The sequence below is a fragment of the Amyelois transitella genome, chromosome 17 (genome assembly GCF_032362555.1).
Source record: "Amyelois transitella isolate CPQ chromosome 17, ilAmyTran1.1, whole genome shotgun sequence".
In the NCBI taxonomy this organism is placed as follows: Eukaryota; Metazoa; Arthropoda; class Insecta; order Lepidoptera; family Pyralidae; genus Amyelois; species Amyelois transitella.
Window position 1 is genome coordinate 2,602,649 of NC_083520.1, and position 24,579 is coordinate 2,627,227.

General features: G+C 32.2%; 1 protein-coding gene across 1 annotated transcript; it reads left to right on the top strand.

Moving 5' to 3' along the window:
- The first annotated feature begins 6,780 nt into the window (after positions 1–6,780).
- On the top strand, positions 6,781–14,324 carry LOC106143333 (uncharacterized). The gene is made up of 3 exons (XM_060948952.1): positions 6,781–6,859; positions 11,710–11,926; positions 13,795–14,324. The coding sequence occupies exons 1-3, from the start codon at positions 6,857–6,859 to the stop codon at positions 14,022–14,024; spliced, it is 450 nt and encodes a 149-aa protein (XP_060804935.1). The 5' UTR covers positions 6,781–6,856; the 3' UTR covers positions 14,025–14,324.
- The last annotated feature ends 10,255 nt before the right edge of the window (positions 14,325–24,579 follow it).

Consider the following 24,579-nt stretch of genomic DNA (forward strand, 5'->3'; position numbering starts at 1 on the left):
AATATATATGTATATGTAAAAACGTAAATATTCTTATTTTAAAATGTGGACTAACAACGTCTATCTGAATCTCAATTCTATCATAATGCCATTTCGTTTTATTTCGTGTCTTTTCGAGACTACTGGCTTTGTGTAAGAAACAAAGTCAGTGCTATACATAATTAAATTTAAAAAATATTTAATATTACTTCTGAAGTATTATTATTAAGTTTTAATCGAATGGCAATTCAATGAAAGTATACATCAATTTTCTTTGCCATGAGTAAAGTGACACTGCTATTTAGTCTGTGATTGTAAATAACTCCGAAATAGGCATAAATATTGCTTGTTAGGTGTTTAGATTGTATATGAATGTATATATATCTTAACTACATGGTTTTTTACCAATTAAATTATCAATATCAATACGGAAAATGATCAACATTTATAAATTAGATTCCTTAAATTGCTCGTATGATATGACGACACTGTTAATAAATATAACAATACAAAATTACAAGTCTCTTATAATGTTGTCTTGATTTAACATTCTTGCGGCAAAGAGACTCAAACTAATTAAATATTACATTTATTCTCATGTAAATTTTAATATCTATGGTAAATAAAAACTTTAACGGACATGAATAAGGTCAATTCACGAATTAGTGAAAAAAATAACCGTGTAGTTTTTTTTTGTATTTAGTGTAAATCGCATTTTAAAGTATTTATGAGTTCGTTTTGTTTTGTTATGGCTTCCCTTGAATACCCCGGACAATATGCTTGCATGCAGGGTAGGCACGTTATTTATAAGGAAATGCGCATTTTGGCGATAGACTTAGCAGTAATCAGAAATAGAGATAATATAAAAATCAGTTTAAGAAGTCATTAAATAATTCGACGTGTTAGTTCAACACGGAAATCTGGGAACATGACTATGCCATATTAGCTTGTGCCCTCACTTACTTTATAGAAATACATACAGAAAAAGAAATGCATAAATATTTAATCATAATAGTTTTAACATCTAAGTCTAAAGCCTGAACGCTCTGTAAAGTAGACATTAAATTAGTATTGTCTAACAACTGCTTTTGGTAAAAGGTGCGTAAAATGGTGCTAACGACATAATAATAGTGCGTATCGGAGCGTCGTCTCAAATTGTGAAAGGTTATAACGAGCGGTTGAATAGCTAAATATCGTAACAATGGTACTATTGTAATCTGTTTTGTGTATTTATAATTCACTTATAATCACACAATCTGTGTTTGTCTCCCTAGTAGATAAATCCCGCCGGAATAACGGGCAGGGTCGCTATGTAGGGACGTGTGATTATACTCCAAAATTCATTAATTTTTTTAATTCAAAATTCAAAACTTTTTTTCATTTTAATGGGACACTTTAATATCACTTAATAATTGTCATATCTTTTGGTTTCACAACATTGGTTGACGTCAAATAAATTACTTAAAACTAAGATTACTGCCGCTTCCAAAGCGTCAGTGCTCCATTTTATCCGATCCACACATTGTTAAATACTACTTTTTTAAACTTTAAGTAGGTTAAACTTCAAAACTAGACTGGTTTCCAGTAAAATGGCAAAGAGCTGGTCCATCCCTGAAGAATATTTACAGGAAGACCGGAAATATCATCCAAGGGCCGGCAGTCTGTTTGCGGGTGGGTATATACATATTTCGACTGCTCTTATTAAACTTACATTATATACAAAATAGAAAATACTTTGGAAAACTTCTCATCGTACTTACGAGTTGTATTTTAAATAAAACGATGGTTGTATTTTGGATGTGTATTAAAGATATATTTTTGTCCAAATAATATTTCGGTCAATATAAATAACTTGACACATTATAATGTATAAAATATTTTTATATCTCAATTTGTATTCACTATTCAGTATATAAATCACAATGTTTAAAAAGAATCTCATGTGCTTGCATGCATCCGAATTAGAAATAAAAGTATTTGTAAAAATTACTGTCATTAAATGATAGTGCCATATGCAGTACAAATTGTTTGATAATAATTGTTTCATGATAAGTTGTTATTATTTAGTTTTAAGTTAGTCCCATCCAGCGTTGATTCGAATAGCAATCAGTGTAACTTGATGTTTTTTTCCATGAATAAATGTGTTTAAACAATTTCAATGACTTTCATTTATTTTCTGTAACTTGTCTTGAATTGATGCAATGTTTATGAAAATAAAACTAGTCTTAATTGATAATAATAATACTTATTGAGAGATTTGAAGTAATATAACCTAGGAAGGTACCTAGGTTGGTATAACGTATACTACGTCTTATCAGCGAGTCATTTTTGTAAGGAGCGATACTATCCCCGTGGGTAATCGCTCGTAATAATGCCGGCCGTAAAGATTGCTTACAAAGTTACAAATTATGTTTTAAATTAAAAATTTATTGCGACAGGAGTTACCTATCTTTCTTATAGTTTTCTTTAGAAGATTTCTATCTCTTATACATGGCGCGCGTGCGCCCCTTACCTACCTTTGCTTCGGACTACTTAAAGATAAGTAGGTCGCTATTCTCTGGCGGCTGCTTGCTGAATCTCGTGCCTATAGCCAAACGTCCTTTTAAAATTGTAAAACCAGTCCTAAAAGGTTGTAGTTATTCTATGGATTTTTTTAATTATCTCTCGTGATTCTTACCTGCGACGTTTTACCTAAACGTCACATAGCGTATTCTTAACCAATACAATCCAGGGTCAATGAATATCGAAGTTCATAAAAAAATACACGTAGACAAAGACAATGATTTTATTTGCTAAATATGCGTACAATTATGTACATTTGTGTTAAATAATAATGTTGAGTCCTACCCTGTTTAACCAGTGACATGTAAGCAAATACACAATGGAAAGGAGAGAGGTTTAACAAAATTATTAATACAGATGTAAAAAGCTTTAGCAAAGTCGTTTCTCTGCCCGCCGTCAACAAACTTTAGAAACTATTCGAGTCACACAAACTCGACAAGAGTTATCACAGAGTTTAGAATGGTTTGTTAGGCTTTCTTGACATCAACCGTAGGTATATGTGAAGAAAGCGCGAATTCGTTGCGCCGATGGAAATGAAACATAAACATAGAAATCTGAATTCCCTTATTATATTGCTATATGAACCATACAAATACGTAATAGAACATACACACTGCCGCCGTAACAAAATAAAAATACAAATATGTTTTAATAGAGAATAGGCATACTTACTGAACTAAAATAGGTATAAGAAACAAATTTTTATGGATGATTAAACTCTTCGTTGTCGGATCAAATAGATCAATCAAAGATTTTATGCGCTCCTTATATAATACTTTCTTTCGCGTCTAGCTCTGATTCAGTCGACCCGATGGTACAATCACACAGCGTGATACCCAAAGATTCAAAATAATTTAAGACATTTGTGATATGGTCATATTAACCTAACCAACTTTCTGGTGAGTGGCCCTGTCTACCCTGTAAGGGATAAGACGTGATATCTGTCGTGTGTTGAGGAACTTCGACCGTTCGACATGGTGAGTTCAAACATGCTTAATTTCTTATGTGAAGTACTGTAAGTATAGGTAGGATACCTAAGTGACGAAGAATGAAGAGGTATGTAGGTGTGTAGGTATACTATTAATAATATGCAGAATGGTGGATGTAGTCTCTAAATCATCACTCCCGTTATAGATAAGTATTAAATATTTCAAACTGTTATTTAAGTAATTTTATTGAGAAATCTTTATCAATCTTAGCGACACTAAACTAAATTTTAGCGATTGCTTGATAATGAAAATTACATAACAGTTTTTCGTTAAAATTTTAGAACTAGTACCGAATTCTTTTTAGGCGTGTAACAGTTTCTGTGGGTAAGTAAGATTTGGTATCAATATTTGCTGATGCTGCTGATTACGATTATTTTCACTGTGATACTAACGAAACCACAAACAACAGAAGTCGTGTACCTAGCCCAGACACGCACTTGACAGGTTTTCTTCATACAGGTACTAACCTTTTAATATCTAGGTAGGTACATAGTTGGTTGCAAAATCATATATAAACATTAACTACTTACCTATAAGTCAAGTAACTATATCATTAAAATTAATGAGAGCTAGAACGGCACGATATAGGAACAAACTATAAGATTGACTAGTCTGACCACTTTCACGAGAAATAGCCAGGAAATTTAGGATTATACGAGATATGGTGGCAATTTGAAACTTTGTTAGGAAATATTTATTCTGAATCAGCTACATATACCTAACCTAACTGACATCAATAATATAATGAAAGAAATTAATGAAAGGAAAGACGTATGCAGAGATCGTGGCAAGTGGAAAGACCAGCCTACGGTACCAGTTTGTATTTATATGAAATATGTAGTCGTAATACTTATTCATCTTGGCACCTAGCCTGTAAAACATTGACAAATGAAAGTGACGATGACGCAGTAATTCGTGATTTGACTACGGAACCCCAAATTTGATACAGTTCAGTAGCTGGTCTGATCCAAAGTGGATTATGTAAGCGGCCCCGGCGTCGGCCGACACGAAACAAAACCTTTCAATAGCCAACTTTACGGATATAGAGGTTGCTTTAAAATAAACAATTGATTGTTTTAATTTATTGTAATTCGCATTCATGGATGATAGAACTGAGATCCGGACCATATTGTTCAAAGGTTGCATAACTTATTCCTAAAAGAAGAACCCTAAGTACATACATCGAAGTTCTTAGTCAAGGATATTATTTATGGGAATCAAAATCTGAATATTTTCAGTCTTCCGTTTAATTAGGTTCCTTCACAAACTCAAACAAAAATAAGTCGATATAAATATTAAACGCAAGGCGTTTCATAATAAATTATATAGTAGGATGGTATTGGTTTAACAGAACACCCAACCATTGAACAGTATAATATGAAACAGACTGTATATATTTCATGAGAAAGTCTCGCGGCCTATCACTATCTTACTATCACTGATAATGCAATAACGAATTACGATTATTGACAATACATTTTCAACGCCGACACTTTCATTTCGATGAAAGTCAATGCAATTTAATTTTCGTTAATAAATAATAACTTTTTGATCATTTTGCATGGACAAAGAGAGCGCATCATGTGAAAGTGTGCCGAGACTTCGATATGCAAGCAGATGCATATGGGGTTATCCGCCTGCACATGATTGAAGATATTTTTTTATAGGTTTTATTACAGTTTATAGGGTTCATACTTTACCACATTTTTTAGCTACTCTAGCAAGAAAATATAATTTTGTCTCTTGAAATGGGATTCATAGATAGTGAGAGCTTGCTAACCTAGACCATCGCTAGAAGAATTCCAAATTTTGCAGCCTTTCGTTCCTTGCGCAAAAGATGCGCAAAAGATAAATACATAAACTACTTATGTATTTTTTTGCGATGGGTTATAATGGAAAATCTATACAGACACATCCATCCATATTATCGCAACTTGATTTTAACTTGCCAATTCGAGTAGGTACCTACACAGAATAAACACAAGAAACCTTTGTACCTGCCTACGCTCGCTCGATTGCCTACCTAATAAATTAAGTTTTCTTTTCTTGATTCCATTATCCAAAATCAAGATAAATAGTAGGTTTAAGGTATTCGTAATAAGCATATAAAATTATGAATTCCCGTCATATCTAGTCAACTTATTACAAAGTACCTAAACAAAACAGCCAAGGTTGGTTCGCTTTGATCTGATAACAAAGTGGGGCGTTACTTCCACTTGCGACACTCTGTGGGAATCAATTTCGGCCATATGTTCTACTGATATACCTAGTTATACGGTATGAAATTATAATTAAGTAGGTAGTCTTACTTTTGTTAGGCGCCGTAGGACTGGAAAAGGCACATTCATCTAATGCAGCTTTTACCATGATCTGATATTGGTTAGGTCCCACTACAAAGGTTAGGGCGGTTAGATGGGAGTACCTTGATGTAAAAACCTAACTAACCCAATCCAGGATCGTGGTGAAAAGACTTACCCCTTGCTTCTCTTTAGAGGATGGAGAGGAAGAGATGTGGATTTATCCAAGGAAGAAGGACACTTTTGGTAGATATTAGAAACACTCATTTCAGCAAGGGTTCCGTACCTTATTTATTTTTAACACGCCTCTTTTAGACCAAAAAGAAAAATATTTTGCGCTCCCATCCTCCCAACCAGACTATATCAGATAAGTGCACGACGAAAGATTGAATAAGATGCGCTAAAAAGAATATTTGGAAAATCGCAAAAATAGATGCGAAAACCTAGCTTTAAATTAATCCCGTAAAACATCAAAAAAAACATTTCGAACCATCATTAACTACTTTTTACTTTATGTATCTCATACAAAGTCATCAATCAATATAAATCAATAATGCAGCATGACTCGGCTGCGAAACTCGCTTCGTAAACACCACGTTCATGAATGACATTTAAGGGCATGACCCTTAACATCTTGTCCAAAATTTAATTCGCTTTTACAACGTACGTGAAGGCCAAGCACTTTGTACGGCCATTATTTTATTGTTCAGTGGCATATTGCATGATTTCGCAATTTCCTTTTGAAAATAATGAATTGAATAGTAAGTACTTTAACATGACCATGCGGTTAGCGGTAGAATCTATAATTTTCTTAAGATTTCACGGCACCTGGGGGTGAAATGCTCCTTTGTTTACCTTTAAAGGCGTACCCATGGCGACCGTAAAAAAGTGGATCACGCCAGACCGGACCGAGTGGAAAGTGAAACTGCTTGAAAGGCTGTTGCTATAAAAATTGTAGCAAAAGTTAAGCGAGCTCAGTCGAAGCGAGCGCGGGGAAGTGTTCATACCGGTGCCGCCAACATTCAAACAATGGTCAGTTCCACTTTTAATTTCACTTTTGTTTGTTTTTTTTTATTGACGTTATCTTGTTGTCGTGATAGTGGCCAGTTACTTAATTAATAGTGATGCTCTCTTTTTTTTAATCGCTATTATTTTTCTATAATAATATGATTTTTGAAAAAGTAAAATTTACTTTTTATGGCTAAGAATGAGTGGAAATAACATTTTCTATTCAAATAACAACTGAAAATCTGTCATATATCACAGATTTTGATGAATTCGAAAAAAAAAACAATTTAGTACGATTTTATAACACTATTAATTTATCTAATTGCCAATTATATAGTTTGTTTGCATGAAGCGTGTTATTGCAACCTAGTTAGTGTTTATCAGTTGAAGTAATTAATTTGATTACCAACAATTAGAGCGTAAAACTGCACAAGGCCAGCTCATTCAATATTACACATTTGTTCGTAGAATTATTCAAATAAGTTAATATTTTTTACACAACCCACACTTTAACATCAGTATTTACCAATCGTGTGAATTCATCAAAATAAGCTTTAACTAACTGAAATACCAAGCCGACTCCGTGGTGTAAAAAAAAACTGGACCTATGTTTAAAAATGTCATAATACTTTCAAGAACTCCGATATAGCTCAAAATACTCTAGGTATTGAAGAGTTATAAGTTACAAGTTAATATAAGCTAGCCAAGCATAGTTTTTGTGAGATTAGACTATGCGCACCATGAGTAAATCTTATCTTACAAACATACGGGGTCCAATATCCGGAAGCAAATCAAACATATATATATGTATATACAATATACATATATATATATGTATATATATATACATATACATATATATATGTATATATATGTATATATATATATGTATATTGTAATGTAGGTATTTACCCCCACGCATTATTTACCCGCATCAGGACTTCTAAAAGCTATTAGCTAATATTGCCTCCAACCAAATCAATCAAGTCCGTTTAACATAAAAGAGTAACCAACACCCTGTTTGCAACTAAAAAGATCAAAAACTTCTAGACGGATTTTGATGATTTTTGGCACTGAGACAGACAAAACTTACAGCATACTTACGTTTTTCTAAAAATTCTCTTGAGGGCAAATCCACACGTAAACGCTAGTTTGTATAATATAATAAAGAAGTTATTGTATATAGTATACTTAAAGGTCATGTGAGCTCGTTGATGTCTTTTGTATGACAAATCGTATAAAATTCTTGTCATGAAAATAAATTGTATGAAATATGATCGTAGGTATGTTAATGATACAAAGTTAAACATCAAAGCAAACCGATTTACGTGTTATTGATCCCCTTTTATCTAATAGGTTATCATATAGCAAATTGACAGTAAAATAATGCAATATCTATAAATTTGATAAGTTTGTGCTAAAAAATATTGAACCAAAGGAAGTCCTATTAAGGTTTCTTCGTGATAAAAAAAATATAAATATTAATATCCACCACACTTAGGTGATTTTTTCGTTTTCACTAAACAAAAAAAGTCTATCTAATTATATACTGACTCACTAATTGACTGACAAATCATCGCACAGCCCAAACCGCTAACTTAGCAGTTTTCTTAAGAGGTCTAAGACCCTAAGAAAATATTCCCACGGGATTTTACGTTTTACGCGGGTGGAGTCTTATAAAAAATTTTTCTAAAATTTACGTTACATTATAACATTAGTATAATTTAAATTATACCAACGTAATAATGTTTGGTTAATTTGCATCTCTGAATGTTTATAATGCCTGCTGTACAAATGTTCTTTATATACGGAAGCAGGTTTTGTAGGTACTCCTGCAGTCGACCTTGTATACCAACATTGCAGTAAATGTGATATTATTTGTCACATTTAAGGCGTGGCAATGGAGCCTTTCACCGTGCGAGGTGAACGGGAACCCAGAAGGCTGATAAATAGGGCATTGTTACCTGATAACTAAGTACTAAGGTTTATTTAACCTTAATAGTCAAGTTAAGAATATTGTTGGAGGTTCTATTATTTTTTTACATTTATTGCGTACAAATCTAAGCAATTTATAAATAAAATGAGCAAGGCGAGCTAAACGTTGTAACATCTTCATTAACCCTTAAAATATAATAGTGAAAAAGATGTAACAAGGTTGGATTACAAAAACTTAAAAGTGAATCAACAATTCAAAGGAAAGCCTAATATTTCATTAATAATGACATACGATGACGATAAAAAAAGCTATGAAAGAATTAGGTACCAAAAATTCCAACAAATAGCACAGAAAAGCAGAACATTAAGTTAATTAAGATTTAACACACTTTACAGCATTCTATTCAAAATGAGAATTTGTAACGTATTTGAACAATCAAAACAAATAGGTATTGTGTAATAATTGCTTTAACGATACCATAAAATCGTGTTTACTCTACTTTCTAACTGTTATCTGTGAAACGTTACAAAAATGGCGCGAAAAATAAGTTTTGGCGTCAACATGGCGGCAAATCGAGCCGGCGGCGTTACATAAGGAAGTAATTTCCCTTTCGACCGAAAGTAAATCGTGAGCCGTTGTCATTAGCGAGTGTTGCGTTTGGCAGGAAACTAGCATGTTATGCCACAGTTACAGAAGTTATTGTGAGAGTAAACATAATGATCACCATGGATGACAAGTAGGTACTTAGGTAACTTAATCTACACACATAAAAATATTAAAATTTCCGACCCGTGTTGCTTATCTTGCTTTTGACGTTTAAAACATTAAAGTTCCTTAGATAATTATATTTTAATTTTTAAAATGCTTTCCTAAAAAAGTGGTACTATCTGAATCTTGATTTTATCATCGAGCTATATAACTCGAGCTATCTCTATATCGCTAGCTATCTCTATATCGCTATTGAGATATATATAGAAATCGAGAGATATAACTGTTGGATAAAGACGTGATATGTGTATATAATTTTTTATCAGCATCAACTATTTTTTTCTTAAAGCTAGTTGTAATCATATATTCAACTCATAACTACAAATTTATGTTGCAAACTACAATATGTATGAAGCAACTATTTCCTTCCTATTTCTATATGGGCAAACATTAATGTTTTTATTTGACGAAATCCCGCCTACATGAGACCGTTCTTTAGACATTAGGTATAACGAATAGAGTGGTTTTCTAATACGGCACAAAAGATTCGCGTCGTGGGCGCCAGCGTCGTTTACAAAGCCTTACAAGGTAAACGCCTAAGTGTCAGACACCCACGCGGGCGCTTGAATAATGCGAAATATCATTAATCAACTTTCCCAACCATAAGTCCCTAAGATCTGGGTCGTTAGGGCAGAAACAGGCACGCGATATAGCATTGATACACTTACTTGGTTAACAGGGGAAATATCTCGAGTCCATAAACAATTTGACATGTAATTGTATATATTAGGTAAATTTCATATAAGATGTTGTAAGACGGGAGATTTCGGTGTTGGTATTTTCAAATAGATCAAAATTTTACCAAATAAAGAGGTGTTTGTGTCTCCTGTTAGCACTTGCATAACTCCGCAAACGCGGGTATTGTACACTAAAAATTATTTAAAAACCTAGATAATGTCAAGAAAATTCAATTAATTTTATTGAGCAACTAACCCAAGAAAACTGCAAAGCGACAAGTACCTATTCAAAGTTATTGCTATTTTCTCTCAGGACTTTTCGCGATGGACTGGTGAAATCTGAATGAATAGTTTCCTTCGCCGGCAATATTTTTATGCTGTTTCTTTCCGGGACGTTAAAAATACCTCAAGCGAGTATGAAATCAAGCCTAATTAATGTACTTACATAGTTTATTGTGTTGTAAAGACTACAAGGACGTAATGTGAACGTTGTAAATAAGTAACAAATGTAACTTGTTTTCATACAACAACTGGCACTTAATAATTAAAAATATAATCTTCCGAATTCTTAGGTAGTGCTTATTTTTTTTAAATTGATAAAAATTAAGTAGAACACTTATTGTGAGACCAAATGAAATTAAACAAAACGTGTATGTATGTAGGTACATCATTTGGTTAACATTTTATTATTTTAGTATATTTAATTTTAACTCCAATAAGATCATGGTGTACAAATGAGAAAAGAAAGAGCCTGTGAAATGATAAATTGATAAGACATATTCTGATTCACAAGATTTAAATTTGTATTGTTTGAGAACAATGAAAATCTTGTAATAAGCATTTGAACTAAAATTTTCAAAACACAATCATTGAAATAAAGCAAATTGAAGACTTATTATGAAGATGCTAAATATCAGGATTTCATTGTAGTGAATCAGGCTAAGGTTTCATTAAATACACGTTGCAGCTAAAGCCTCAGGTTTAGAGCTACAGACAGATAATAAAACAATAACATTTTAAACGGTCCAGCGCGTGCGCCACAATCTCCAATTACCACTGCGCTTGCGCAACTAGACGTAATATCGTCTCGTGCTGAGTTACTAAAGTTTGCTCTCTTTAGTGTCAGTTGTTGCAATGCAATCGTTACACTTTGATAACAATTACGAAAATTGTTATCTTCTCAGATAACCCATACCCATCTGAGGCATCTTATGTATGTATATGTTTGATATTAACCAAATTGGGAACAAGATGAAGTATATATGCACCAAAAGAGGCAATGTATTAAGCCGTTTAAATTGCATATATCAAAACGCTGAACGTAGCCATTCAGTCTTTTCAAGACTGTTGGCTCTGTCTAGCCCACAAGGGATATAGACGTGACCATATGTATGTATATGTATGTATCAAATCGTTCAATTGGAAGAAAAGACAGGCTACTTTGCTTTTTGGAGTCTCAATGAAAACGCAACTAATCAAGCAATTCTTTACAGCACCTCATTATACTAGCAGCCGTAGTGACCCTTACTTCAGCGATGCCATCCTTCATCGCGGTACCAGCAGACCAGATCGCGTTCGTTGACCTCTCACAGCTCAGGGTTCGGAGGGTACCAAGGCAGACTCTTCAGCCGCCCCCTCCCCCTCCCCCCGCGCCGCTGCCTAATCTCTACAATCAGGATTATCAGCCAATACCGTTGCAGTATCATCAACGTAAGTAATTTTACATTTTATTTCGCATTGACTATCCGCGCCAATTCGCAGATAATAGGTACAGTTCCTAAGAAAAGGTACTATATTGCATGCAATTACCTACCACGTACCTACCATTAGAGCTCTTCATAAAATAGAAAAAAGATTTTTTTAAGAGTCATAATCACTTATCACATTGCATTTCGGTAAGAAAATTTTGTTAACGGTAACTTTTCAGAATATGGTAGGTCTCTGCCATTTATGAGGATACAAACAAAATCTTTACATGAATATGTCGAATAAAAAATTCAAATCTTACGCATATATAGTACGACTAGGCTATCTTCACACTTCTAATTGTTATTTTGTAACCCTTGAGAACCCATTATGCAGTATTTATACAGTAATTCGATAATAAACGAGGCCGTGTACTCAATCCAAAATGGCTTAATGTTGACAATCCATGAAATTAACACCAATAACAATTTGAACGCGAGTCTGACTTCAATCAAGGTAGTTTCAGGAAGGTTATGCAAAGAAAGCGTCTATAATCCTAAGGCCAATTATCTTTAGTTACGCTCTTTGAACTGTAACTATCCAGATGACCTGTATTCTTGGCTAATCAACACGGTTGTCCATCACTTTCACTGCATACAAAGGATCAACTTTCTTTTTATGCAACCGTAAGATCTTGCCACAGACTATTTAGCATTCAATACTTCAAACTGATACACTTACGAGAGATAAAGACGTAATATCGCTTTCTACCATTGTTGTCTTGTACTGCCGAAAAAGTTGCGTAACTCAATTTCAATTCCGTGTGACGTTAACCAAGTGTGAAAATAAAGCGAAATGATAATGTAGTTGAAATAATGTGGGAGATTTTATCCATGGTTTAATATTTCAGTCACGTGGCCCGGCATTACTTAAGACTAACCTCGTTATGTTAAAATCCGATTTGGTATGCTAGTTACCTTGAGATAGGTAATAATGATGCTGCACACTGGTAACATTGTTATTGTTATAGGTTTCTCTTACCATACACTAAGGTAAATAAACATAAGTCAGTACACAAATATTTAGGTATTTAAATATCCGACTCGAAGGACCAAAATGTGTTGTTTGTTAAACTACCTCACCTAAGTACATTCTTGCACAACACGAAAACATTTATGATATGCTTTGAGAATTACAAATGTCCCCTTCATATTTATGATGTCAATTACCTTCAATTCACCAGGCTCGAGTTACATTTGTATTCAGTTTGTAAATCGATCAAGCCTCATAAATCGACCGGTATTTCGCCAGAGGCAAACTGTGCTTATGTTGCAACTCCAATACTGCATACTCCAATATGGTCTCATTACTCAACGTTTCTGTTTGAGGTATATTCAAATAGAAAGTATAACCGAGACTTTAATTTCATTGCAATGTTTGCTCAAATGTTATCGTTGTAATTAAACATTCCATATTACTACTTGTTACGAGTATAAGACTTGGTTAAAAAAAGGGTCATGCTCTTGTCGTGAGAACTAAATGGCGACGATAAGATATAACAGCCGTGTGGTTCCCGGCACCAATACAAAAAAGAATAGGTCCACTCCATCTCTTTCCCATGGATGTCGTAAAAGGCGACTAAGGGATAGGCTTACAAAATTGGGATTCTTTTTTAGGCGATGGGCTAGCAACCTGTCACTATTTGAATCTCAATTCTATCATTAAGCCAAATAGGTGAACGTGGCCATTCAGTCTTTTCAAGACTGGTGGCTCTGCCTACCCCGCAAGGGATTTAGACGTGACCATGTGTGTGTGTGATAAGATATAATTAAATAGGAATTCTGTCTTGACAGAGTCAACTAATTCAGTTCATAATTTTTTTGTCCCAACAGCCATTCCTCTGGCTCCGCAACAAGAACAATTACTCCAGCCTCGACTGCGGGTCCAGCCACCGCAGGATGTGTCAGGGGCCGCTACCCTTGGCGCAGATTCGCTAGCTGAAAGGCCCCCAGACTTCGGGGAATACGTCGACTTCGGAGCCCACACAGGGGACCACGGGGCCTTCGGGTGGTACGCCGATTACCCCGTCAACAATCATGACGAACACGCATACAGAAAGTAATTTACTTTAAGCCTGAAACTTGCCAAACGCACCAAAATTTTGCAGTTTGAGCTGCTGTTAATTTTATTGTTACCAAAGACAGTATTATTTTCATTAGTTAGGTCTTTATGGGCAGAATTACCGCACATTTGTTCAAAACGGTGAATTCAGCTGTTGTTGCACTTAATTTTATGAATACCAGTTCCTTGTTGTAGTGTTAAGTTGTTAAAAAGTACACTGTGATATGCACCATGTTAGTTAAATATATTCCTTCATAGTTCTGCTTCATTCTGTTTTCCTCTTATAATGTTTTCTTTCTCACTGCTTCTTCACTTTACTTTACACCTTCGCTTATATGTCTTTCCTTTTTTAGTTCATCTAATCTATTTTATTCTTCATCGCCTTTTTTGTTTATTTATAACACTTTTGTCTTAATATACCATATTTTTTAACTTCTTCTTCGTTTCATTTCATAATTTTATTTTATTTATTGTATCTTTTATTACGAGTATTGTTCACTTCATTACAACATCTTTCAAACAAAATTCATTTGTGACCATTGACTTTATCTTAATATCATCACCTACCATTCTTCTGTTTTATCACTTCATATACTGAATCTTCTTGTTTATATATGTTATATACTCAGTATATTTGTGATACTTATTGTAAATCATAACATTAATATTTTTCTTCCTTCCTTTCTCTACTACGTATTTACTTCTACCCAATATTATAATTACTTTTTTCATGTATTTCTTAACTATTAAACCTTTCCCTTTTTTATCCAGCTCAAATTTTTGTATATTCTTATCAATCAACTTTTCAAAATATATATTAGTGCTAGTAATATTTATTTCTACTTTTTTTCACGTTTTTAGACACCGTGCTTACTTTTACTTCTTCCTTATCAAAACGTTTCCTGTTTATTTATTTAATTAAGTTTTAATTATTTCTATGCATTTTTCTTTTCTATTCTTTATCTTGAAACACTTATAAATCTAATGGATCTTAATAGCTTTCTTAAACTTGTTTTCATGTAATTCTAAGAATTTATTTCTCTTTTTTGTACTTCCTTCTATCTCATTTTCTTAGTATTACATTATTTATTTACCTCAATTCATTATATTTTTCATATTTAATTATTATAAAATAATTAACTCTTTGTTTTTATCATTTTTGCACGCATGTTCTTTATCATCTCTTCTCAGTTCTGGCCTATCATACGGTAGTCTGTATTATCATACGTACCTCTCTTTACTTTCTTATTTTTACTACATACTATCCTTCATACTCGTATTATACTAAACTTTTATTTAAATTGTTTTATTTGCTTCTCATAATAGAAAAGTTATTAAAAATATAAAAATAAGTTTGGTGTTCGGCCATAGGTAATTCTCGTGCGTGACTCAACTTAAAAAAAACTATCCACCTGCTGCCTTACCTATTATTTTAACTCTCCATTTACTCTACCCTCCAACACGACATTAAGGCACAATGCACATTAACGCATTAATATCTTTATTTCTGTATTACTTTTATATTTTCTTTATTTTCAAACGTATTAACTATCTTTTCCCTTGTTTTCCTGCTTTCATCTTGTTCCTTAACACGAACATATAATTTATTGTGTTTGGTTACCACTCTTGTACACACTCCTATTTTTATCTACTTGTATCTTACTGCTTTCGTGGTAAGCTATCTCCACCCGGCTTAATTCTTTTAAAAGCTTTTCTTAAAAGGGTTTCTACATATAAACTTCTCTTTTTTATCTCCTTCTTCTTCCTTAGTATTTTTTATAAGAAAACAGTGCTTATTTTGTCTATTTTATTATATATCTTCTATTCTAATTTATTTATTTCTACCTTTTGCGTGTTTTCGACCTTACCTTCTCCTTTTAGCATTACTTCCAGTATTTCATTTCTTTTCATTGTTGATAGTCTATTTTTCCTCATTTCACATATATCTATTTTTAAATATTTTTATACAAATTATGTATGTTGTATTCTTCTTCTTCGACTTTTTCTTTTCAACTTAATATTCATTTCTTATACCTCTCTCTTCTATTTTTATGTTTTCTATTTTATCTTACACTTCATTTCTCTATAATCTGTTTTGCTCGTTTATATTTTCTACCTTAGATTAACATAACTATTTAAACTTTCCTATTATTTAATTCTTTCTTTTGCTATAATCCATTTTCCGTATAATTTAAATATTTACCTTACACTTTTATATAATCTCTACCTTAGATGAAGTTATATTTCAAGTCGCTGGCATTCTATCCTTTTTAATTTTATCACATTATATTTTATTCATTTCTTACAGAAATTGCAGTTTCTTCTTGTTTTCTTCTCATCTTTAAATATTCTTTTGTCCTTAACGAACGATACTTAACAACGCTATATTTTTATTATTTCCTTATTTCCTTTTCTATTTTACACTACCATTCTTTTTATATAAACCAATCCCTCTTTTTTATATCTTTTTCTTATTGTTCACATTTTTTGTATGACTATTTTTGCTATCCATTCTGGCCATTCTCTTTAATATATAATATTTGTCATTACTTATTTTTGTTTTCTCTTTATATAATTTATTATTTTTACGTTTTATAACAATTTTCTATAATTCTATTCTACTGCTTTAATTTCTTTGTCTTGAGTCTGTTATTTATTTTGTAATGATCAAATTAATTACAATATATATGTATATAAATGGCGAACTTAAATGTGATCTCTTATCACTCTATTTTACAAAATTATTTCTACTTGCAAATATTTCCATTTTACTTCTCTAGTAAGTAATACACATTCCTTATTAAACATTACTTTTACATTTTATCATACAAAATTACTTGTTAAATTTCAGATCATTTTATACCACTACTTTAACAGTTTCTTCACGCGCTTTATTTTCCTCTTTTGCTTACATTCATCTACATTTATTTCTTGTATATTTCAAGTCACATTTTATTTTCACTCTATTTCTGCTATTTCTGCAACATTCTTTATTTCCTGTTTATTGTAGCATAACATATTAACCAAAGTTCTCTATTCTTCTTCACATACTATATCGATTTCATGTATTATATCTATTCTTATATTATCTTACTTAACTTCAAATATAATTTCATTACATACTGTAAACTTTCACAACTTTCTGTCAACTTTATAAACACATTTTAAGTCTACGTTTTCTTTTAATGTAAGTTATCTTTTCTATTTTTTCTTATCTTCTTTCTCTTAATCTATCTACTTCTTTCATTTCATACTATAAAATGCTTTTTAATTTCACTCTTTCCCTTCAACTTTAAACACATTAAGACTTCTTGTTTCTACTTTGTCTGAACTATCTTCCTTCAGTGAAGTGATTTACTTTTCTCATTACTTTTCTATGCACATATTTCACTATTCTATAAAATTTTTAATAACATTTCGTATCGACATTTTCTAAACATTTGCTTTATCTATTTAATTTTTTCAATACATCGTCTTCCATTTCACTAATTTACTTCTTTCGTTTCATACTGTTGCATGCCTATATTTCACTATTTTATCTAAATAAATTTCAACATCTATATTTCCTTTATACTTCTGCTTTGTCTATTCTATTTCTTTTCCTTGTAGCGACATCACTAATGTCATCGACATCGCTACATCCTTTATACCTTCTTTCACTATACATATTTACTTTTACTAGACACATTTCAAGGACCTCTGTCTCTGCTTATCTTTCCTTACTTCGTATCATCTACATCTTATTTTTCTATTTTATATTTACTCTTCACTTTTTTACTTCTATCATTTTATTTTTCTTAATATTGCATACTATATTATATATGTGCTATGATCACCAATTTCCTATATTATCTACACATGGTGCGATTTAGTTAAATACTCACTTATTGTTATATTTTTTTCAAATGTTGTTATTTTTTTTAAACATATTTCAAGTATAAAATTTGGTACTATGCTGACAACCGAATTTATATCAGCAATCCGAATAAGCCGGCAAAGAATAAAAGATTTATCAAAATTTTGTGTTTTATTTCATACATATACATTTAACATATAATCTCATACATTGATATTTAAAATAGATTTTGTTCTTAATAACAATACAGAATGACAGTTAGCAGTCTGCCTTCTAATTAAAGACATTAGTATTAATGATCAATGTCTACAAAATAACTAGTTGCTGAAAGGAGCAGACTACGGTTCTAAAAGATATAATTTCAAAACATACACATTTTACTTTAAGTACACAAGTTTTTCGGTAAAATTTTAAAACAAATTCACAGATCTTCTGTTATATCTTTTAGTTTTATAATGAAATTAGAAGACACAACAATAAATTTCTTTAATTTAATATTTCAGATAGTTTGTACGGTAGAGGGCAGATTTTAGCCAATTATTTGGCACATTATGTGAACACTTTGTAATCGCCCTCAGTTTAAGACGAATAATTTTTGACTATTATATTTTTATAAAATATAAGATTACAATTTTAGTGTTAGTACATTTTATAATAGGTTTGAGCCAGTGTCTCGCTATTTAATTAAATCAATGCTGAATTCTTAATATTTTTACATTCATTTGTAACCCGTACATGGTATATGATATCTACATTATACTTAAGAATTTAATACAATGTTTTATCATACACATCCAGTAATACTAAGAAACGTATTTGATAAGTTCAAAAAAGTAAGTAGAAAAAAGTCATACACGTTTAGAATGTAAGGTTTTATAAAAAAAATCCCTAGGCCCGACGTAAAGAGACCTGGATTGCAACAGGGAACACGCTTCTACAGAAGGTTTCAGAAAATAGGTCTAACTATCTGATTTATACGACCTTCCTTTTTTTGAATTTATACGACCAAGTTTACATTCAGTCGATTTCAAAGGTAAAAATAAGTTAACGTTATGTAGATTCCACTAGGGATTATATTTGAGGGTCTATGAAATGCGGGAATCATTCGAATTATGTAATACGTGTATAAAACAATTTAATTAATAAAGTACATAAACATTAAAAATAAATTTATACTTTATCATCATCATATAATAAATATATTTGGATGTTTTCGGTATTATTACTACATAGTTTCAAATAAAATTGAAATAAGTTTTTAAGTTGTACATATTAATTTATAATAATATTAGGCGCTTATTAGGTACATATAAATAAAAAATATAATACTGAAAAATCTCACTCTGTAATTAAGAAACAATAAAAGGACAAAGTTGCATCTAATATAAACAAAAGACATAAATTTAAATTAAGCTTTTGTAAAGTAAAGCGTTACGTTTTGAGCTACATTTTTGAGATCATTCCTAACTCCGCCTTCCGTTGGTAATGCCAACTTCCTATGTGATATTTTTAGAATACCCAAATCAAGATAAATAAGTGGTAGCAATCAAAATTGTAAGATTTTTTATACAAATAAATATTATAATAATTTAATAATATCTCAAAATAGGCGCACCTAGGGCCCCGAAACACATCTGTGGAGGATGCAACCGGGAACACGCAGAAATGAGAGAGAGAGATTTATCTCAAAATATATAAAACAATTTTATTTATTAAACATAAAAAAATACAAAAAAAAAATTAACATATTGTTTTTAAATCAACATTAGGATAACAGGTTAGAATTAATTAGTTCGGGTATTCTAAAATAGTTCCTTAGTTATCGATATCTAAGTAGAAACAGTTATCTAATAAGACACTATCACACAATCACATGGTAAGTGCTATATACAGTCATTTCAACCCCTTTACGGTTTGTTATAAATACAAAAAAATGTTATACAAAAAAAAAATATAGAAAATATTGTAAATGACACAAAAGTTCTCTGAGAAAAATCTGTTAACATACTAATTCTGTTTTATACACTGACAGATACATAAAATATGTAAAATTTAAAAATGCATTAAAATCAATTAGGCTACTTACACTACATATTAATCGTTTTTTATTATTAATATAGCATTGTGCACATTTTATATTTATAAGAAAATATACTTCAAGCTACTTGATATGCCGTGCCATGTACATTCAACAGAAATATTTATGTTACATTAAATTAAATAACCTACTCAATAATTCACAGTAGAAAAAATATCGTATCTCTCTGTTTCAGACTGTTATTTAATTTTTAAAGAGTGTTCTAAGACTTTTTTCGTTGATTGTACATGCGATCATGGAATATAAAACGTAGAATATTTAAAGAGCATTGGTACTTACATGTATTTCAAAACACTACTTCGTACCAAAACAATACATTAGTAATAAAATTTAATCCATCATAATCAGATATTTTCAATGTGATAAATGATTTAAAAGTTATACAAAGGTGAATGAATTAAAAGCATCTTTTATACACTTGAATTACACGATAACGTATTATTTAGTTTATGCTGAACTTCAAATGTTTTGAAACTGCGATTATGAAGCAAGTTTAAATAGATAGATATGATTAAATTAAAACATTTAGAGCACCAAGTTTCTAGAGTTGTGAGCAAGTGATAACTACGTTTTTAAAAGTTTCACATTGATTTCTAAAGCTACCCATATGCTTAAAGATAAAAGTTAATATAATATTAAGCCTCGAACTAGCGTTAATTTTTTACTTTGTATTTTGTATAATACGGTACATATCGAAAGTAGTCAATGTTTATATAGAAAATGATCACTAAGTTCAAAAATTCTATTAGACCTTGCGAGTCGAACTGTGATCATAAAAGTTATTAGGAAGAAGGACTTCTTAGTCTTAAATATATGTATATATGTATGTGTTATTATGTAAAAATATATATGAATATGTAATGTAGCGCATAGTACCTTTTTGACTAGACATCAATACATAATAATTAAAGAATATCCATTTCTCATTAAATATAAAGTTTCATGAAATTGTTAAAATTACTTGCTCAACTTGATTGATTAAATGACGATGGAATTCTTAAAAAATAATTTTTCTCATCAATGGGTTGAGTCTGTCCCTGTTGCCTTTATATCAGAGAGAATATGAAGGAAAGAGACAAATAGCACAGATGCCTTCTAGGCGTACATTTATACACAACAGTTATGCATAAAATTAGCCTTAACCATCAACTACATAGTTAATACAATACACCTTTAATCGGCCATTTTCAAATTATTTACGAAACATCATATGAACGATTATCTTATTAATAAAATAATACTGAAAGTATTGCTAATAATTATATTGATAAGAGAGAACATCGTGACGTAAGATATCTACATATTCAGGCAACTGAATGTGTGATCACTATGTTTCCCTGTTGATAAAGTCACGTAGGTCAGACTTGGAGACACTCTATGTTACAATCTAACCTTCCCATTCTTAAATCGTGACCCACGTGTCGTCCCCAAGAAGTAAGTGGGGCAAATAACAGGATTAAGACGAAAATAATGTTGACTAGAATATTCTTTGGTTTTGTAATATGAAAAGTAAGTTATATATAAAATTTCACAATTTTTGTCTACCGTCCGACATATTGTAAATACGACCATATAATAATATACAGTTAGTTTATATTCAACCTTCACAAAACAAATGAACTATTTCTCAAATAGTTCACACACATATGGACCATATCATTGACATCACTCGAGTTTCTTGTGTCAATTCCTGTATCATCAAACCTTAGCGTAGATCTAAACTATTACTACAAGACTAGATTATTGCATAACTTGCAATAGAAAAAATGTATCGACACAAACAATCGTCGAAATATTATTTGAATTTCGATCCTGATGACGTCAGAATAAATTATTTTTGTATATAAATTAGGCCAGTATTGAGCTCACTTTTAGTATAAAGATATTTTAAAATAAATTTATAAATAGAACAATGCCTTTGTCAAGGCGTTCTTTGCAATAAATTTTTCTATAAAATAATACATACTTTTTACACAGTCTAGTAAATACACATAAATATATAAATGATCATAAGCAGTTATATAATTTAAATTGTTTATTTACATTGTAAGAATTTCTACAATTTATCTTGTACCACAACCTAATTAACTATGAAGCGAGCACGTAAGTAGTTAGGCAGTAATGGCGGGCGCGTTGCTAGGCAACCGAGCCCGGCTGAGCGGCGCCTCGGAGCCCGCGCGCCAGAATTGAGTCGAGATCGCGTTTCTGAGCGTAAGTTTATGCATCCATCATACGACCCTTACATATCTGATATATACATACATAATGTTCTCGGTCAATTGACGATTAAGCCTAGAAATTTCCCTAGTCAAAGTTGCTTTTTTTCACATCTGTTTTAATCTTAGTTAAAACGAGCCCTAAGAATCTCAAGTGAGCCTCATGAGAGCTATGAATAAACTTAGTTTCTCATTTGACAAAAACTTGTATTTTAATAGTCCAAGAAAGATCTAGAATTGTATTAAATACAACCTCAATTTCTCACCTCTTCACACCCCGAAATATTAATTTGACGACAAAATAGCCTTAAGTAGATCTTAGGCCGTGGAATATATTATTTCTAAGAACATATTGTAAAAATGTGGGGTCCTAAATAAATATCGCTACACTGTGTTTTCCCAATTTTGATTGATTTAACGACCGACATTATACATTCTTATTTATGTTTAACAGAATGTCTTCTCACGATCTGACGACCTACTGGCCTAGGTTATTAAGGCCGTGAAACACACTACTTAGGCCAGGCCATGTCGAACTTGTCTTTAAATCAGAGAGAACTTAAGGGCGCGAACTGCGGCAAATATAAGTTGGAAACCATATTTCGTGTACCCTCAACTTGCATCTTTGATGCCTCGTATCAATAGTGATTCAATAACAAAACGCCTTAGTTCCTAGATCTAAGTAAGGGTGTGGAACAATTTTCTTAATTAAGTCACACCATATTAACCTTGCTAAATGGAACGAACACCGCACCCTTCCTGGACACAGACTTTTCATAGTTTGACGACATACTGGCCTAGGCCATAGACAAACTTATTAAATAGCGATAGCTTAGCTATAGCTTATTAACTTAGCCGATAGCTTATTAACTTATTAAATAACACAAACACCCTCATCAGGTGGGAACCATAGTTTGACAATTACCTGTAATACACACAATGACACAGCATGAGCTATATATATACATTCAGTCAGAAAAGTATCGGGAATGGATTATTTATTTATGGTTCCAAATTCAAATTTTTGTTTTTTTTGTTGTTGTTAGATTGGCACAACTGTTTTCCATTTTGGCGCGGAGTTTGAGTTGCATCTGTTGTTTACATTAAATACAGTGCTATTTTTAGTTATATCATATCTAGTGTGTATTGCTAATTTCATAATGGATAAAAACATCGAACAAAGAGTTTGTCTTAAATTTTGCATTGCCAATGGAATATCGTGTTCGGAGTCACTGAAAATGTTACAGAAGGCTTACGGTGAATCGACTTTATCAAAAACTCGTGCTTATGAGTGGTACAAAGCGTTCAAAAGCGGTCGAGATGTGATGGAAGATTTGCCTCGCTCTGGTAGGCCATCAACGTCTGCAACTGAAGTTAACATCGCAAAAGTGAAGGAAATAGTGACTGAAAATCCTCATTCGACTTTGAGAGAGATAGCCACCGAACTTTCTGTATCTCACGAGTCGATCCGTACCATTTTAACTAATAATTTGGGTATGAAACATGTTGCCGCTCGGCTAGTCCCAAAAGACCTGAATTTTTTTCAAAAACTCAATCGCATGAGAGTCGCTGAGGACATGCTAGAACGAGTCAATTCCGACCCAACATTCATGAAACGCATTGTTACTGGTGACGAGACGTGGGTTTACGAGTTTGACATGCAAACTAGTCAACAAGCTTCGGAGTGGCGCCTTCCAACTGAACCGAAACCGAAAAAACCACGCCAAAGTCGTTCAAAAGTCAAAGTCATGTTGACTGTTTTCTTTGACTATCGCGGTGTTGTGCACTCGGAATTCTTGCCGGAAGGTCAAACGGTAAATAAGGAATATTATTTGAGTGTTATGCGGCGTTTAAGAGAGCAAATCCGACGAAAAAGGCCAGATTTGTGGAAAGAAAATTCTTGGATTTTGCACCATGATAATGCACCTTCGCACAAGGCCATCATTGTGAACGAATTTTTAACCAAACACTCAACAAATACCATCGAGCAACCACCATATTCACCAGATATGGCTCCAGCCGACTTTTTTCTTTTTCCTAAACTCAAATTACCACTTCGTGGCACCCGTTTTCAATCGGTAGAAGACATAAAAGAGAATTCGCGGCGAGAACTGACCTCAATTCCGGAAACAGCGTTTAAAAAATGTTTTGATGATTGGATTATTCGTTGGCGTAAGTGTATCGTTTCTAAAGGAGCATATTTTGAAGGTGATAAAATAAATTTGGATGAATAACAAACAGTTTGTGTATTATTGATCTTTTCCTGCTACTTTCTTGACAGAGTAGTATAAATAGACCAAGACGAACGTATCTTGATCAAATTAAGGACGTCCTGGTAAAGGGTCAGGTCAAAAGTATCCGAAACCGCCGAGCTTGTATGAAGAGA

Excerpts from the sequence above, each read along its gene's own strand:
- LOC106143333 (XM_060948952.1), top strand. Across the intron at positions 11,927-13,794 it reads ACCGTTGCAGTATCATCAAC|CCATTCCTCTGGCTCCGCAA; the intron begins GTAAGTAATTTT and ends TTGTCCCAACAG.